General features: G+C 43.7%; 1 protein-coding gene across 1 annotated transcript; it reads right to left on the reverse strand.

Moving 5' to 3' along the window:
• Positions 1-13: 13 nt before the first annotated feature.
• On the reverse strand, positions 14-18,544 carry LOC124394190 (eukaryotic translation initiation factor 4 gamma 1-like). Its single transcript, XM_046862317.1, is given in 33 exon segments — positions 14-1,078; positions 1,627-1,767; positions 1,872-1,953; positions 2,043-2,183; positions 2,297-2,395; positions 2,500-2,581; positions 2,682-2,807; positions 3,007-3,179; positions 3,349-3,470; positions 3,707-3,924; positions 4,059-4,170; positions 4,614-4,725; positions 5,263-5,559; positions 6,689-6,743; positions 6,745-6,791; positions 6,888-7,124; positions 7,241-7,387; positions 7,479-7,853; positions 8,007-8,117; positions 8,381-8,514; positions 8,614-8,818; positions 8,945-9,027; positions 9,286-9,577; positions 9,736-9,824; positions 9,886-10,629; positions 11,091-11,136; positions 11,280-11,372; positions 13,469-13,608; positions 15,272-15,356; positions 15,515-15,709; positions 15,930-16,016; positions 16,135-16,246; positions 17,392-18,544. Coding segments are annotated over 31 exon segments (5,022 nt in total). The 5' UTR covers positions 15,987-16,016; positions 16,135-16,246; positions 17,392-18,544; the 3' UTR covers positions 14-896.
• Positions 18,545-18,850: the final 306 nt, after the last annotated feature.

Genomic DNA, 18,850 nt, shown 5'->3' on the forward strand with positions numbered 1-18,850 from the left:
AAAACAATCACTATTAAAGTTAGCATTATTTTATTATTGAAAAGTTTAAACAAAAACAATCAAAAAACTAAATATTTACAGGACTCTCCTGAAACGCGGTACGATAGCGGAAACATCTCACACCGTCCCCATCGGTTTCTCTTATTATTCCTTTAGATGTTTAACACTTTCGCCTTTCTTACACTCCTCCTTCCACACAAGCGCTGAGATTTTTTTCTACGTTTTAGTATTGATTTTGTTTTATAAAATGCACTACACGATTCACACGGATTCAGTAAACCAGGGTTTTTGTGGACAAAAGTGAAATCAGACAAGTTCAGGGTGATTGTTAGTGTAACGTCACCCCCTCAGCAGCAGCAGCAGCAGAAAAAAGGTCAAAGTTCACACTCTGACGTTTTTTTTTTTTTTGCATCACACAGAGCTATCAGGAAGCAGGTCTCAATAAAAAAAAAAAACACCCAATCACAGCTCTGGACTTGATGTCACCTGTTCAGGTGAAAAAATCTGATGGAGGGGGAAAAAAATAAAATCAGCACAGCACTTCATTCTCCAGCACAGAGTAAAGAGTTCGTCTCCACATGACACTCCAAGAGTTACAAACAAATATCTTGAGCTCTGAGCAGCTTCTGATCCTCACGTCGCTGCAGGAACACGTCATGAGCAAAGTGTGAGATTTACAGCGACGCCAAGCCGATGTCAGGAACTGCTGAAACCATAACGGAACATCATCGCCTTTATCCTCGTCAATTTCTTTATATAAATCAACTGTTTATTTTTTTTTCATCTAAAACAAAAAAAGATTTGTCAACATAACGCAAAAAAAAAAGATCCAAAAACTTTCCAATTCCAAAACGCATCGTTTCGACTCCTGTAAAATTGTGAAAGGAGGCGGGGTTTCAGCTATTATCTGATTCGTCGTCGGCTTCCCGGAGCCAGGTGAAAAAGGCGGTGACTGATTTGAGGGCAACGCCTTTCCCCTGCTGCTCAGCTGGATCTTTACTCGACTCCCACTTGTAGAAGCCGTCCTCCTTAATGATGTCCTCATCGTAGAGCACGTCGAAAAACATCCGCAGCAAGTCTATCACACACACACACACACACACACACACACACACACACACACACACACACACGGTGAGCGGCTAGTTAATCTACCAATAAAATAAATTCATTGATTTATTACAGATTTAAAGATGGGCGGGGCTTATCCTGGAAAATACACACAAGCCCCTGCCTCCGTAAACACAAGGCTGATGTCACCCGTTTTTATAACCACACACTCTCGCTATGATGCTGCTTCCACACCCCGAGTGTTCACGATTTGATTGTATTTTACACAGACACTAAGTGACAGTCATAGCTAGTGTTAGCAACAGCTAAACCCTCAGGGAGATGTGTGTATTTAATACAGTAGATGCCGGGGTAAGATTTCCTGTCTCCTTGGACTCATGGATTTTTACAAAACACATGCAGTCATCTCACTTCCTTTTGCAAAAAAAAATAAAAATAAAATACATTTCCAAAATTCCCACTTTGACCCAATGTGGCTATACTCATTAGAATATTAGGACACGCCCAATTAGGTGTTTATATACACACACACACTGTGTACAGAGACACACTCACTTGGAGGCTGTTCTAACTTCACCATGAGGCTCTGTAATGCGTAAAGTGCCTGCAGCTCCTTCTGCTCCTCCTTAATGTAGCGCTGGAGCAGCTTGGCCCTCTGGGAAATCTCCCCAGTATCCACTTTATATGGTGTTTCACCTTTGTGGGGAAGAGAGAGATTAGAAATGTACTCTGGATGTGTGTGAGAGTGTGTGTGTGAGAGAGACTAAACTGGGTATGACAGGAGGAGTTGTGTGACTCACAGATGATTGCAGCCTGACACGTGGAGGTCATTAGAGCTCGCACAAAGGCGTTTGATGAAGCCTGCTGCTCGTCCAGGTTTGCCTGAGAAACAACAAAAGGTGGCATCAATCAATTTCTAACACACACACACACACACACACACACACACACACACACAGAGACAGCAGTACCTCCACCCAGTTGAATATACGCTGGTTGTCACATTTGTCCTGCAGCAGTTGGTCCAACTGTTTGGAGATCTCTTCCACACTCAAAGATTTCCTTCTGCTACCAACTTTCACACACTCCTCATCCATTGTGTATTCCACTTCCTACACACACACACACACACACACACACACACACACACACACACACACACACCTGTTATTAGGAAGCAAGAGAACGATGGAGGTATTTAAAAAGTGTTTATTTTTGATCAAACCTTCTCAGTCACAAACTTGTTGAGATCTTCATCCTCAGACAGGAAGTCCTTCCAGCTAAGTCCCGCTTCCCTCCATAAGGTTCCAACCTTCTTATGGCTCTGCAAGCATCCAGAGAAGATTAATATTATAGATATACCTTTATATTTTCTACCACACACACACACACACACACACACACACACACACACACACACGGACGTACCATTCCTTTGCAGAGCAGGGTGAGGATGTGTGCCAGCAGATCTCCAGCTTTGCCAGTAGGTAATAGAGGCTTAGATACTTCCCTGCAGGTCAGAAGACAAAGAAAACAGTGTAGTTATTTAAAAAAAAAAGCTGCATGATCATGTACCTGAAGGATGGGGGCACTGTGACCTGTGAACACACCTAAAGAGGGAGCCCATGGGAATCCCACCATCATGCAGGATGGGAGCAATGAGCTCAGCCAGGTAAACCCAGATATGAGGAACATCAATAGCCATGTCCTCAGCCACTTCCAGCACGTCCATCAATCTAAACACACACATAAGTATTTTATTATATATATATATATATATATATATATATATATATATATATATATATATATATATATATATATATAAAATGTGCAATATTTCTATCCTTTTTGGGAAATTGGGTGCACACACACACACACACACACACACACACACACACACACACACACACACACACACACACACACACACACCCTTTGAAATACTGCTGTGGAGAGAGTGTTCCAGCTTTAACCAGTTGGTGCAGCAGTAAGCCCATGTGCTCTCTAGCGATGGTGCTGCGCTCCAGAGTCGACTCGATTCCTGTCCTCACAAACACGTAGAGCAGCGATGAAGAGTTCAGCTCAGTCACACACTGCAGCGCCTCCTGCATGACACACACACACACACATTACATCACCAGCTTTCATATAATGTTTTACAAGTAGAACACTGTGTCCAGTTTTTCCTTACATAAGACTTTCATTGTAGCAGAGAATATTCCTGTATGGGCATTGCATGTGTGTGTGTGTGTGTGTGTGTGTGTGTGCGCGTACCTTCATGTCACTGATGTGCAAGTATTCCTCGATTATGGCTGTGGATTTCTTCTCCAGGTCTTCAGGGCTTAGAGCTGGTTTAGATGGAGCAGGAGGTGGTGTAGAGACAGGTTCTTTTCTCACTACACACACACACACACACACACACACACACACACACACACACACACACACACAGTTAGCTGATAGACTCTCTTTTAGAACCTTGTTACCATTACTACACTGTAGCTCAAAGGTGAATATATAGATAAATATATGTCTGTCTGTCTCTTGTGGGCGTGGCCTGTCTGTCTGTTAAAGATCTGAAGGCTCAACAGTCAGATTTCTCATTTCTACATCACATAAACCATTAAAATACCGGTGTCTTTGCTGGATGCTCGTTCTTTCTCTCTCTCCCGTTCACGCTCTCTCGCTCGTTCTCGCTCGTCCGTCATGCTAGCGACTTTGCGCACCATCTCGGCTGGCCTCTGCTCCCACTCGTCTTTGTCTCGACTGAAGCTTCGCTTAGTGATGGCGGGTCGGTTCCTGTCCGGACCGCGCTCCAGACGGTCACTGCGCTCTCGACTTGAGCTGCTTCTGTTCACGTGTGTGTAAGAAAATAAAGCAGGATTAAAGAAACAGTCCACCATGGACTCATAGAACCCTCAATAAACAGGGGATTAAAGCATGGGGAGGAGAGAGAGAGGGGGGGGGGGAGCATGACCCTTGACCTTTGTGGTACTCTTCTGTCTGTGTCCATGTTTGAGGAAGATGAGGAGGATGAAGCAGGCTGCTGGAGGGCAGAGAAGCGATTCAGCGTGCTCGGACGACCCGAATCCTGAGCTGCAAACACACAGCACACAAAAGAGAAAGTAAATAAACAAAAAAAATCCAAATCTAATAAATATTTGGTCAGACACCATTTGCCTGCCAAACAGAATCCGTTTCTCCACACATGCACAGTTTCTGGATTCATTCTGCAGGGAGGATGTTCCAAACATCTTAGAGATTTAGAGACTTAGAGTGTGTGTGTGTGTGTGTGTGTGTGTGTGTGTGTGCGTGCAGGCAAACACAAATCCTTTCATAATAAATAACTATTACTTTAGGATTCTCAACGCTAAAGATTTTTTACAACTGCCTTAGGAATTTTTAAACAGTCCTGTGTGTGTGTGTGTGTGTGTGTGTGTGTGTGTGTGTGTGTGTGAGAGAGTTAGAGATGTTTAATAAAAAATTAGCAACACATCTGGTCATATCCATGTTATGAATTATAATAACATCCAACTTACCAGCTTCACTTGGCTTGGCCCCTGAGCCTCCACTGCTCCCTTTGCCCCAGCTGCCCCATGATCCTTTGCCACCGGGGGCAAGTAGCTGGTTATTAAAGTCCATAGCTCCAGGCTGTGAAATCAGAGAGAAGAAAATACAGAATAGCAGGTTGTTATATATTAATATATAATAAATATTAGAGCTGTAACAACTAATCAATAAAATCGATCATGAAATTCATTGTAAACTTGTTGGGCTGCTCAGGTTTCGCTTTTGTCCACATCAGTAACTTCACTACGTTCAAATGCTTGTTTTTAATGCTTGTATATTTAATATCAATTATTATACAAAACTAAATTAATTATATATTCTTCTATTATTACAAATGAACAAACTGTCTGCATTTTTTAAATAAAAATAATATATTTTATACAGATTTTTTAACCATAGTTGTCAACTTGCCATCTGCAAAATACAACACAAATGTGGATTTGCACAAATTGCTTCACCTTTTATACTCAAATGCTGTTTTTTGTTTTGTTTTTTTTACAGAAAAACATTTCAGCATGGGGGAATTTGTTAAAGGAGAAATCATCACTCCTTAACCAGCAGCACGCACTCGAGTCATTAATAATTATTAACTGGTTCTCGCTGTAATGGAAATGAAACCTTGGTGATCTTGCTTAGGCGACTGGTGTCAATCGGACGGTTCTTGGTGGAGATGGGAACCGTGTTCCAGCCGTCATCTGGTGGTGGGTTTCCCCGGTGTGAGGCAGAGCCGACACCTCTGGGACCTAGGGTAACACCTCCTCCTCCTCCTCCACCTCCACCTCCACGCGAACTATTCTTGGAGAGAAGCTGCTGCTGGACTTTAATCTGTTCTCGTTGCGCCTCCATCTCTGCATCCTTGTGGATCTGCTCGATCGTCTTGGGGCCCTGATCTCCTCGCCTGGGCACCCAGTTATTCTAGGAAAGAAAAATAATCAATTATTTTTATAGCGTTTCCTCTATAGAGTTTTTTTATGACGGCAAATAGTAAAATCTGCACCATTAATATTATTAGGGTTCCTACAGAAATGTAAAGAAATCAACCGCTAGCATGTTATTCCAGCTAACAATTTTTAGCTTCTTTAGGAAATGTACTCACGTTGCTAAAGTTCTTGGTATAGCAGAAATAAGTTCAGCTTTAATAGTGAAAGTCTGAGGAATGGTAGCTACAGTGATAGTTCTACATGCACACAGCAGTTAATCAGTGAGTCCTTCAGATCATTTACTGAGATCATCAATGTGATGAACTTCCTGGATCTAATGTTTAAAAAATCTACTGAATTGAAAACTCAAGGAGTGTAGAACAAAAATATCAGTGAGCTGCAGCCAACACCCATCTGTAATTTACCCCCAACACACACACACACACACTCCTCGTCTTTCGTACTTCTTGGAAACAACGAAAGTTTCATTTCTGTGGAAGTGAGAGTGAGTGACTGTGTGTGTGTGTGTGTCAGTGACCTTTCACTCACTCACTCACACACACACACACACACACACACACACACACACACACACACACACACACACACAGAAAAATCTATTAGATCTAGACACACATTTACATAGACAAAAAATAAATAGAAATAAAATAATAATTAATACTATATTATTTACAATATTTAATATTTATAATCTTTTTCGGCTTCTCCCATTAGGGGGCGCCACATCGGATCATTCGTCTCCACGCCCACCTGTCCTCTACATCTGCCTCTGTCACACCAACTACCTGCATGTCTTCCCTCACCACATCCATAAACCTCCTCCTTGGTCTTCCTCTTTTCCTCCTTCCTGGTGTCTCCATCCTCAGCATTCTCCTACAGATATACCCCATGTCCCTCCTGTACATGTCCAAACCATCTCAATCACACCTCCCTCACCTTGTCTCCAAAACGTCCTACATGCGTCCTACAGACACGTGACACGTATTCCCCAATATTCCTTATCGTTATTAATCTTCTAACAAATCTATTCGTTCTGACTCGTATCTGTTGCTTTTATCACCATTCTCACCAAAATGTGCAGAAAATATTAAATAATTATTTACTCTTCTCAGGTCGATGACGTCCTGCAGCATGAACCGGATTCTGGAGGAGGTCTTCCTCTTTAATAATCTTCTCCATTTGGTGGAAATACTGATCCATACGAGGCTGGAAACCGAAGCACAGAGAGATGAAAAATTCCAAACAGGACACAGACAGGCTGCTGAAAAATTTTTTGGGGGAGGAGGGGGGAAAGCAGGTTACCTTGGCCTTTTCAAAGTCCAGGTCTTTGCCGATGGTGGAAAGCAGTCTGCAGAGACACTCGAGGCTCTCTTCATCGTGGTTTTTAAGCAGTTTGACCACACAGTCATGCATGATGTTCTCTGTGAGCATTTTGAGTTTGAAGAGCTCTCCGATGAATTTGATGTTGCCGAGTGAACGCCGCCTTGCCACGTCCTTCGCCTCTTCCAACGCCTCCTTCAGACGCTGACGTACCTCTTCCTGCAAACAAACAAAAATACAATAACAATAATATAAAGAAATCATTTAAAAGCCAAGAATGATGATTTATTCCCAGTCATTAAACAAGCAAGTAGCTGGTGTGTGTGTGTGCGCACCTCAGTGGCAGCGTCAAGCTCCTTCTGTTTCTTCTCAAACGTCTCGTCATCATCCTTGTCCTTCTCGAATTCTTTCTGGCAGTGGTTCAGCAGAAGTTTTCGGAAATTCACAGACACTCCTGGCTTATCGGAGGTAGGTACTTTCAACTAGAGAGAGAGAGAGAGAGAGAGAATGAGAATTTCTCCTCAAACGAATGCACTGATTAGCATGTAATCTCTGATCCAGAATCTGACCCACCCCTATGAGGCAGCGACACATGTTTGCGTATGCGACAGAGAAGTTGGGTTCGGAGATGGCCTTCTCGAACACCAGGTTAATTACACCCTTCAGTCTCTCCTCTGTGTCTATGGTCATCTCTGTGATCTGCTTCATCAGCGACTGGAACATCTGAGGGGTGAGTTTGTTCAGAACGCCTCGCACACGCCGCAGCAGCTCCTGCGTCTTTGCCGACTCAGGGTCATCCTTCTCTGGTGCTGCCCCACGCCGCCACGCATTCTGGGCCTTGTTCAGCTGAATATCGTCGTTCAGGGACACTCCAGACAGGACGATCTTTCTCGGCTCCTTACGGGATCCAGACTGACCAGAACGCCTCGGTCCAGGCAAACCCACAGCCTAGAGAGAGACGGAGAGACAGATGGAGAGAGATTGAGAAACAGGGACACAAGGAAAAGACAAATAGAAAAAAACAAATACATAAATAAGAAGGGGCCATTCTTTGGTTCTACATGCATCATGGTACATGCTGTAATTAGTGGAGACACTGACCGGGCCACGCCCCCCGGCTGGCTGTCTACCCAGGTTAGCAAATGAGGGGGTGAAGTCAGGACCACAATTGATCCTGCTCAGGTCTAACGGCCGCAGAGGAGTTTTATTCACCTAGAGAGAGAGAGAGAGAGAGAGAGAGAGAGAGAGAGAGAGAGAGAGAGTGTGTGTGTGTGTGTGTGTGTGTGTGTGTGTGTGTGTGTGTGTGTGTGTGTGTGTGTGTGTGTGTGTGTATCTCCACCTTCAGACTGCAGTATGCAAATGAAGCCATGGAATAATAATATTACATTTTCAAAATGCGATGGCCTTAAAAATTGTTTTGGGTAACTTTAAATATAACACACCTACTGAACACTGTGTGTGTGTGTGTGTTGTACCTTATCCAGGACCACATCGCTGATGTGTGGTAGGCCCTCGGGCTTGCTCATGCTAGCGCTGATAAACTGGAAGCCCAGCAGAAACTCTCGGTCATATTTCTTCTTCTCCTCAGGGTTGAGAGGTTTCCACTGTTCTGTAATTATCAGAGAAGAACAAAACACACAGCAGGTTTTTAACCAGAATTTGACAGGATTTTAACATGACAACATATGTACTGATTTTATCATCACACCCTCTTTGTATTGGTATTTCTGCTCGGTGGGCGTGGCTGGAGCAGGACTTTGTGTTTGGACGTTTTCAGCATCGAGCTTGTCCTCCTTGTCCTCCTTCTCCTCCCACGTTTCTTCTGCTTCTTCTACAGAGGTTGGAGCTACTGGAGTTGGCTGCACCTGTTCTAATTTTACCTGGGGTGTGGCCTCTGGCTTTGGTGGGGGGGTCTAAAATGAACAGGGTGAAATTATCAGGATTATATATCAGCAATATTTATCAACACAGATGCAGACATCCACTTCAACACACACACACACACACACACACACACGCGCACACACACGCACACACACCTCTTTAAATGCATCCAGCACATCACCAGTCTCCTTCTTGTTTAGTTCCTTCAATTTCCTCTTCTTCCTTGGCACAGAAACAGCTGAATGGAGAAAAAAAGTGTCATGTGAATACTGAATAAATCTGTGCTTTTTAAAAACACAGGATCACCTTAAAGTTAAATCGTGAACTTTGCCTTTTAATGTAATTAAACTGGCAGCTGTTTGGAGATAAGTATTTCGGTTGTCAAGGTAAAGAAACCAAATTTGTTCAGATTTTTCACACACTCCACTTGGACGTATATTTGAACACAAACACTAGCTAGCAGACTTTCTCAGAATCTTTTTTGTCTTGTGTGTACCTTGCATAGTGCTTTCCAAGGCTGTTTGTGGAGGGGGCATGTCCTCTCGTTCTTCAGCAGGAACAGGAAAAGGAAGAAGAGGAGGACGCATGGCTTTAGCAGCTACACACACAGGCTCCAAAGTATGTGGCGTTTCCTTGACAATTACCTCTTGTATCTCCTTAGCAACAGGACAAGGATCCTCAACAACGGTTTCTTTGATTACAGGCTCAATGGTTTCTGTAGCAACTGGGGGCGGAGCCACCTTCGCACTCGGGGGAGGAGCCACCTGCGCACTCGGGGGAGGAGCCACCTGCGCACTGGGAGGAGCCACCGCACTGGGAGGAGCCACCGCACTGGGAGGAGCCACCTGCACTGGGAGGAGCCACCAGACTGGGAGGAGCCTCCTTCGCACTCGGGGGAGGAGCCTCCTTCGCACTGGGAGGAGCCTCCCGCACTGGGAGGAGCCACCTGCGCACTCGGGGGAGGAGCCACCTGCGCACTCGGGGGAGGAGCCACCTGCGCACTCGGGGGAGGAGCCACCTGCGCACTCGGGGGAGGAGCCACCGCCGCACCGGGAGGAGCCACCGCCGCACCGGGAGGAGCCACCTGCACTGGGAGGAGCCACCTTCGCACTCGGGGGAGGAGCCACCTTCGCACCCGGGGGAGGAGCCACCTTCGCACTCGGGGGAGGAGCCACCTTTACAAGGGGAGTCTCCACGGCAACTGGTGCAGGGATCTCCATGCTAGCTACAGAAGAGGTATCCTTGGCAACCACAGACAGGGTTTCTGTGACACCAGGAATGGAAATCTCAGCGACATCTGGAGCAAGTGTTGGCTGAGAAGCTGGTGTTTCTTTTACACCAGGGACACAAGATTCCATGAAGGATTGAAGTGGCAGCATCTCGCTGGAGACCTGAGTCAGGATTTCCTTGACATGAGAGACAGCTTTGGTAGTCCTTGTGGAGCATTCCTCAATAATGGGCGGAGCCTCTTGGGTGATGTCAGGCTCAGCGAGAGGGCTGATGTCTCTGTTTGCGTCTGAAGTTAAACCGTTTACAAGCTGCAGCTCCTCTGGCTGTGCGATTGGAGACTCAAGTGCTGGCTCTGCCTCTGAACCAGGAAGAGGTATACACACTGCTCCTGCTGGACCTGCCCCATTTTCTGTAGAACAGTTTGAAGAAACCACTGCCTCGGTCAGTTTACCGTCTTCGGGTTGTGGAACTTTATCAATGGCAGGAAGTGGAGGATCAACTGCGTCACTGATTGGACTGGTGGGAGGCGGAGTGGGTGAGGTGTCCGGGATGGGGCTTTCGCCTGGGGGAATGGGGAACTCTAGGGATACTACAGGCTTTTGTGGTTCATCTATAAAAACAGAAGACAGACAAAAACCAACCAAGTAAGTAAGAGTTTTTGCAGAACATTTTAAGAAAAATGAATGAAGGATCACACAGGCAGAAAGAATAGTCTTCTGCAAAGGAACCTGGAGAGTTATAATTATTGCTCTTACTTCTGTACGTATTATAATTTTAACACAGAGGATTAAAAACCAGCAGAGTGGATGTGACAGCTCAGCAGACAGAGAATAAAAATGAAGCTAAAATCAAGTGATGTGCCTTCAGAGTGAAATCAGTGGAGGAGAAACATACTGAAATATAGTAATAAATGTGACACAAGAGTGTGAAACGACCAGCTGGACAACATGCAGTGTGTGTGTGTGTGTGTGTGTGTGATTATTGCAAAAGAAAAAATAAGCCAGTTTACTAAAAGCGTATCAGCCCCCTAACCTGCTCTGGCTGCAGTGACAGGGGGTGTTTGTTTCTTACCGTTAGACTGTGTGATGGCTCCACCCTCTGACACAGACAGAGCAGACTGGGTAATGAGAGAAATGGAAATTTAGAGATAAGTTTCTGTAGCACACGTACTGCGAGTGTGTTTATTTAACGACACTACACTGTAAAAACATTTCTCTATTCCAAAAAAAATGCATTAAAAGTAATGAACAAGCGTGTTACCTGTGGAGGCGTCGGTGTGGAGGCGCTGCGGGCCCCGGACATGATCTCCTCCGTGATGTCTTTACCTCCTTGATTAGGGTCTCGTATCCTTATCTGGTAAAGAAGACGTTAACAGGAATACTTTTAAATAAAGAACAATCGAGAGAGAAAGAACGATAGTTAGGAAAGAACACAAGAACAGAGAGAGAGAGAGAGAGAGAGAGAGAGGGGTGAAGGAATGCTGAGGAGTTAAGCAACTCCAGCTATGTGTTCTCTTTCTCTCTCTCTCTCTCTCTCTCTCTCTCTCTCACACACACACACACACACACACACACACACACACACACACACACATTAGTTTCTAACTAAACTTTGTCTTACCTAAATCGAGTGTGTGAAAGGTTTGACGCAATCAAGTTCACACTCACGAGGCAGCACCATTTGCTAGCCGTGCTAAAGGCCCAAAAGCCTGCCTAGTCCTGGAGTTCAAACCCTGCCCAACTTTGTACACACACACACACACACAGCCTTCAAGCTCTCTCACGAGCGTGCGCACACAGCCTTCGAGTGTGCGCGCACACACACACACACACACACACACACACGCAGATGACTGCAGAGAAAAATAAGAGTGTGCAAGAAGACGGAGAGAGAGAGAGACCTTGTGAAACGAGTGCAGCGGAATGTGTACACACCCACTGAGTAAGAGACAGACAGACACAGAGAGAGAGACAGAGAGAGAGAGAGAGAGAGAGAGAGAGAGAGAATTACGGGGAGGATATTCCCCTTCTGGGAGGGAGAGTGGGCGGGAAAGGGAGTCGAGCCACGTGGAGCTGCCGAGTTGTGCTGACTTGTCCTCTCTCTCTCTCTCTCTCTCACACACACACACACACACACACACACACACACACCATAGATATCAAGGCCTAAAACGGCAGAATGACTGTGCAGAATCATGACGACAATTAGAGTGCGTTTTAATAAAATGATATCAAACCACACACACTTTTTTTTTGCCTCACTCTTACTTCCTGTTCAGTCATTCTCCTCTTGCTTCCTTTACCCATGTCATGTTCTGCAGCTTTAGCTAAATGACTTGCTAACACCCCAGGGGCAGTGGTGCAAACCTGGGGGTGGGATTGTGTGCGTCCACTGGGTCAAAGTTCACCCTGTTAAACGTCTACCAGCTGCACGTCCTCAAAAACCTGATTCATGTGACGAACATGACTAGAGCTGCATTAACTCTTATTAAACCAGACCGCTGTACATTACAACTGGAAAAACAAAAGCGTGACATCTTACCACAGATCTGCCACCCAGAGCAGTGAGAGTGCTACAAAAACTAAAGCAGTTCAATTGTTATAGGTCAGAAAACAGATCAGTAAAGCAGTAACAGTCATTTTATTACTAATAATGTCTAATAAAGATAAAAGATGAGCATAAAAAAGATAGAGCTCAAAGACTAGAGCAATTAAATTAGAGATCAAAGACTAGAACAATAAAAAAAATACAAGAGATCAAAGACTAGAGAAATAAAAATACCAAAGATCAAAAACTAGAACAATAAAACTACCAGAGATCAAAGACTAGAACAATAAAGCTACCAGAGATCAAATACTAGAACAATAAAGCTACCAGAGATCAAAGACAAGAACAATAAAACTACTAGGAACAAAGACTAGAACAATAAAACTACTAGGAACAAAGACTAGAACAATAAAACTACTAGAGAACAAAGACTAGAACAATAAAACTACCAGAGATCAAAGACTAGAACAATAAAACTACCAGAGATCAAAGACTAGAACAATAAAACTACCAGAGATCAAAGACTAGAACAATAAAACTACTAGGAACAAAGACTAGAGCAGTAATAGGAATAGGTAAAAATACTAGACTAATCAATTTACTAGGGATCCAAGACTAGAGAGAAGTAACATGAGTAGAGATCAAACACTAGACTAATTCAATTATTAGATATCAAAGACTATAGTCTAGACAATAGAGTATTAAGATTAGATCAGTGAAATAATTGCTCAGCTCCTGCCCTGTGAACTTTTAACCCTAATCACAACCCCACCCACAACACTGACATCCACGACTGGAAATACTTTAGAAAAATAAAACACTTATTCAAACTTGTTTAAAAAGGTTTCTGAGAAATATTTAGGATCTATTTCTCTAAAGAGAAGATGATAAAGACAGCTCACCGGTTTGCGTTCCCGTTTGGCCGGTGCGCTGGGCTGCTGAGGGGGCGGAGTCGGTTGCTGCTGGGGGGCGGGGTTTATGAGGACAGGTGCCGTGGCTACAGGAGGTGTAAACTGGGGCTGGGTAGGGTAGTACGCTGCAGCTACAACACAACACACAAGACATATAAATGACATGCACTCTTCACACTGCTCCTGACTTATTTGCATCATCATATACTCACAAGGTCAAAAGTATGTGTACCCCTGACCATCACACCCTAATACAGCTGTATAAAAACTTCTCTGTACAATTCCCCAAAGAACTTAGACTCATGAACACATGGTTGCAGGGGGAAAACGTGAAAATCCTGCATAGAGCCCTGACCACCACACACCCACTGAACACCTCTGAGATGAACTGGAACCTCCTCACGACATCACTCTCTCTGCTCTTACTAATCCTCCTGCAGATAAATAAACACTAATCCCACAAAAACAGCACGAAATCTAGTGGAAAGCCCTGACAGAAGAGTAAAGGTGTGCAGAAAAAACACCACATGCACTTACACAGGTACATTTAAATATTAATCTTTATATCTCATTTATTTTCATATATGCAGAAATATAACCTGTACCTGAACACAACACCTTAAAGAGGTGCAGGGCGTGTAGATTTATAAAGCTTTATTGTTCTTTCTTTATAAAAAAACATGCCAAAAACACCTACACACAACACACACACACACACACACACAGACACGTATCCATGAAGTTACTATGTGCTTTTATTTATTACTTAAATAAGAGAGAATAAAATTACAATTCCTCTTTATTTACTGGTATTTATCTCTGTCTCCCTCCCTCCCTCCCTCTTACTGTCTGTCTGTGTATCTCTCTCTCTTTCACACACACACACACACACACACACACACACACACACACACACACACACACACACACACACACACACACAACCTGTGGAGCAGCGAGAACTCACGACTAAATATAGTCATAATCACACATGAAATGAAGGTGGGGGAGAGAGAGAAAAAACCATGCAAGAGAGAGAGAGAAAGCTAGTCACAGACACAGAGAATAACAGAGAAAAAAGACAGAAAAAGAATGAGAGAGAGAGAGAGAACACTTAGGTGAGAACTCGACCCTGCTAAATGAGTCAGAAAAGTAGAAAGGAGGCAAAGAGAAAAAGAGAGGACAATTAGACGAGTGGCAGTCAGACAGATACAGAGACGTACCATCAGTACTGCTACTGGACGCTCTGTTCCCCATCGTCCCTTCTGTCCTCTCCTCCTCTCGCGTCCCCTTTCTCTCTTTCTTTTTTTTTTTTACAAGTCTCACTGTTCCCTGTCTCTTTCCTTCTCCTCTCTCTCTCTCTCTCTCTCTCTCTCTCTCTCGCCCCTCAGTTAGTCCTGAGTGATCCACCAGGAGGCAGAGATTTGATCTACAGGCATAAGTGGGCTGGCATTTTTGCTGTGTGTGTGTGTGTGTGTGTGTGTGTGTGTGTGTGTGTGTGTGTGTGTGTTTCAGTCCCTCAGCAACCTGATAAAAATAACTCCACGTGAAGGTTTACAAGAGTTTACATGCTTATCATACCAGCTGCCATTTGACAAGCTTTAATATAAATTTGAAAAATAAATTGTTGGAGTGTAGCACCCCCTGATGGACTGGAGTGTGGTGCAATACAATCCTGGTAATTTAAGTACTCCATTTCTTGGCACATCAGCATTTGTTGTCTTGAGTGTGTGTGTGTGTGTGTGTGTGTGTGTGTGTGTGTGTGTGTGTGTGCGCGCGTGCAGTAATACACACCATACTCAGCAGAACCACTTCCAGGATAAAAGTTTGGAGAACCAGCAACTTGGTACTGTTGAGGAGACACATACGAGGGGCGGTACTAAAATAAATAAAAAATAAATAAATAAAATGGTTATGGTTTTCTGGTGCTGATTAACAACTGCAATTAATATAATATAAGAAGATAAAAGAGTGTTAGCTCAGTGCTTTGGTAAGACATGCTAAAATAAATAAATAGGGATTAATATTAGGACTCACCTGGCTGGGGATGTAGTAGGCGGGGCCCTGAGAGTTAGGGAAGCTGATCGGCTGAGATTGGATCATCATCATCTGGGAGCCGGGCTGGAAGACGTGAGGGGTGTGTCCCCCATGTGGAGCGATGGGCCGGGGGGCGGAGCTTGCTTGGGCTCGGGCTGGGTTTGTGGGTAATGTGGGCCGAACAGGGTAGAACGGCTGCAGAGAGAGAGAGAGAGAGAGAGAGAGAGAGAGAGAGAGAGAGAGAGAGAGAGAGAGAGAGAGAGAGAGAGAGAGAGACGAGGAATTCCTTAAAGCAGATCCCTGTTGGATTGTTTAATGCCCCAGATTCTTTACCCGTCTCAAACATTCCTCTGATTAACTGATTCATCACTGTGCCCAACTCTTTAACGCCCCTGCTGTGTTTATGGGGTCGTACCTGACGGGGAGGAGCTGTGGGGTTCATTGGAGGAGGAGTGGGTGTGGCAAACACCATAGATGGTGGTGGAGTGGGTGAGAAGTTAGGCTGGAGATGAGAAATAGGCAGTATTACACTACAAACTCACAGCACACAGAATTAACTTAAATATATATGATAGATTACTGATGCACAGTCATGAGAATAACACAGGTATCGCCATTACCGGGGGGAGGTTAGGGGAAGGTGCAGGGGGGGAGGAGGATGGGGTCCTGGTACTTTATTCATTTCATCTGGATCCTCGTCCAGGTCAGGCTCAGTTACCTACTGAGAAAATTCTAGAGAGAGAGAGAGAGAGAGAGAGAGAGGGGGTGGGAGAGAAAGAGAGAGAGGGGGTGAGAGAGAGAGAGGGGGGGTGAGAGAGAGAGAGAGAGAGGGGGTGAGAGAGAGAGAGAGAGAGAGAGAGAGAGAGGGGTGAGAGAGAGCGAGAGAGAGAGAGGGGGTGAGAGAGAGAGGCGAGAGAGAGAGAGAGAGAGAGAGGGGGTGAGAGAGAGAGAGAGAGAGCGAGAGAGGGGGTGAGAGAGAGAGAGAGAGAGGCGAGAGAGAGAGAGGGGGGGTGAGAGAGAGAGCGAGAGAGAGAGAGAGAGAGGAGAGAGAGAGAGAGAGAGAGAGAGGTGAGAGAGAGAGAGAGAGAGAGAGCGAGAGAGAGAGAGAGAAATTAAACAAAATATTGAACACAAGATTATTATATACCTGATGTCAGGATGAGCAAAATTACCCAAGCACAAACAAAATTTAAAGATTTATCCAAGAACACCAGCAACCATTTAAGGATTGCCTAATGCCAATACCTACCACACACACACACACACACACACACACACACACACACACACACACACACACACACACACACACACACACACACACACACACACACACACACACACGGGCCTCCACCGAGACCTTTGGATCCAAACCCATGACACACCAGCATGCAAGTGATCTCAGTAGTGGATTTCATCATGTTACATGTTGATCATAAATCAAAAACATCACAAACAAAACACGGCGTCTGTAACGCAATTAAAGTAAAATCATCAGGATAATTGGTTACAGGTAGAGGTGAAGGCCAACAATCTTTTTCTGACCTTGCTTTTATTTATTTATTTTTAATAGTAACAATAATTTAGTACAAAACTGCCTGTAACTACTTTTACTTTTTAATTATAGAATAGGAAACTTCTGTTCTTCTGGCCCTTGACTCCTGAGGAGACGCACAAGCTCACGTGCCTCAGTGCTCGCAGAAGTGAACTGCACCATGCACTTCATAATCCCTATACAGTGGGCGTGGCTTATTAACTGTCTTATAAACATACAATATCCACACACCCAACTCCTTCTCTTTTCCTGCCTATTTGTGAGACATGAACACACAACAGAGGGAAGCCAGACATATTATTTATCCTTCTTCTCCTCTTACTTCTGCATTGGGTGCAGTTCCTGTCCCCTAGTGTCCACAGCAGTCACTGCAGGTAGAGCCTGAACATAATCCACATTGTTCAGCAGGAACACACAGTGAAGAGAAAAAAACAAGAGAACACTGTAGATCATCAAAACTACAGCAGTAATTAAAAAAAGGCAATAAAAAATGACGATGGATAGAAAAGAAAAAAAAAAAACCACAACAAAAATAATACAGCACAGTATAAAATAAACAAAAAAATTAAATAAATAAAAGGCCAGTCTGGATTACAGAGACAGAACAAAAGGGAAACCCCACACTGACCAGCTAAACACTGAGATAAAGGAGAGGACCATGCAGCCAGTCTCACACTCAGCAAAACCACACACACAGGTTTTAAACCAGTGACCTCAAGTCAACTGATTCAATGGTGTACTGTTGTTGAACTTTTGTCTATTATTTGTATAATTAGAGTTGTTTTACAATCAAAGCCAATAATAAATTAGAGCATATAATAAAAGCTGTGTGAATAGAAACAGCTTTATAACATTACTCTTATCACACAGTATTTCTCAGTGAACACACATGCACTTTATAACATTACTATTATCACATTAGCTAGCGTGTTCACTGAGAAATACATGTACTGCACATCCTGAAAGCATAAATAAATAAAGCCAAATATCATTTATTAAATCTTGTTATTTGCTGACTGCTCACAATAGACCTACACCACTGGTTTCCACCTCCTTTCTCTTTATTTAGAATAGAAAATGTGATTTTAAATCACATCCTCGTCTCACTGAGAAAATAAACGTTACGAGTTCTTCATCAGATCATCTGATGGTTTAGGTCAGGATTATATGATGAAGATCTTGTACTGACAAACAACTACGTTCCTTCATCACTACTGAACCTTAGATGGTATGGTAATGCTGACTGGCTTTGGTCGCAGTGGGAGAATGTGGCATTAATATGAGATGGTATCATACACACCTGTTTTTTGTGTAAAATTAATTAGTTGTTAAAAACGTCTAATGAATTTATTAAGATCACGGATTTACCATAAATATCCATCATGTTCTGAATGTTCTTATATTTTTGCATTACAATGTGCATTAAACTTCCACACATGATGCAACATATAAGACGGTAAACATGATTAAAATAAGACATTTTTGCACTTATTTGATAGATATTTAAAACACACACACACACACACACACACACACACACACACACACACACACTACACAGATCAAATGCGTGCGTGTGGTTTCGACTCCTGAAAAGAACCGATTCAGCAAACGATTCCCCGCTAGTTACAGACTCCAGAATGAACAAACCACAAATCTGTTCAAATCTAAAGTGCGAGCTGCAGAAAACTGCCAATAAATACACAATCTCAGTCCTTAAACTTCACTCCAGTAAATCTAAAAGCCTAATTATAACCGCTAAGGTGTTAAACTGAGTTAGT

Source organism: Silurus meridionalis, chromosome 12, assembly GCF_014805685.1.
Source record: "Silurus meridionalis isolate SWU-2019-XX chromosome 12, ASM1480568v1, whole genome shotgun sequence".
In the NCBI taxonomy this organism is placed as follows: Eukaryota; Metazoa; Chordata; class Actinopteri; order Siluriformes; family Siluridae; genus Silurus; species Silurus meridionalis.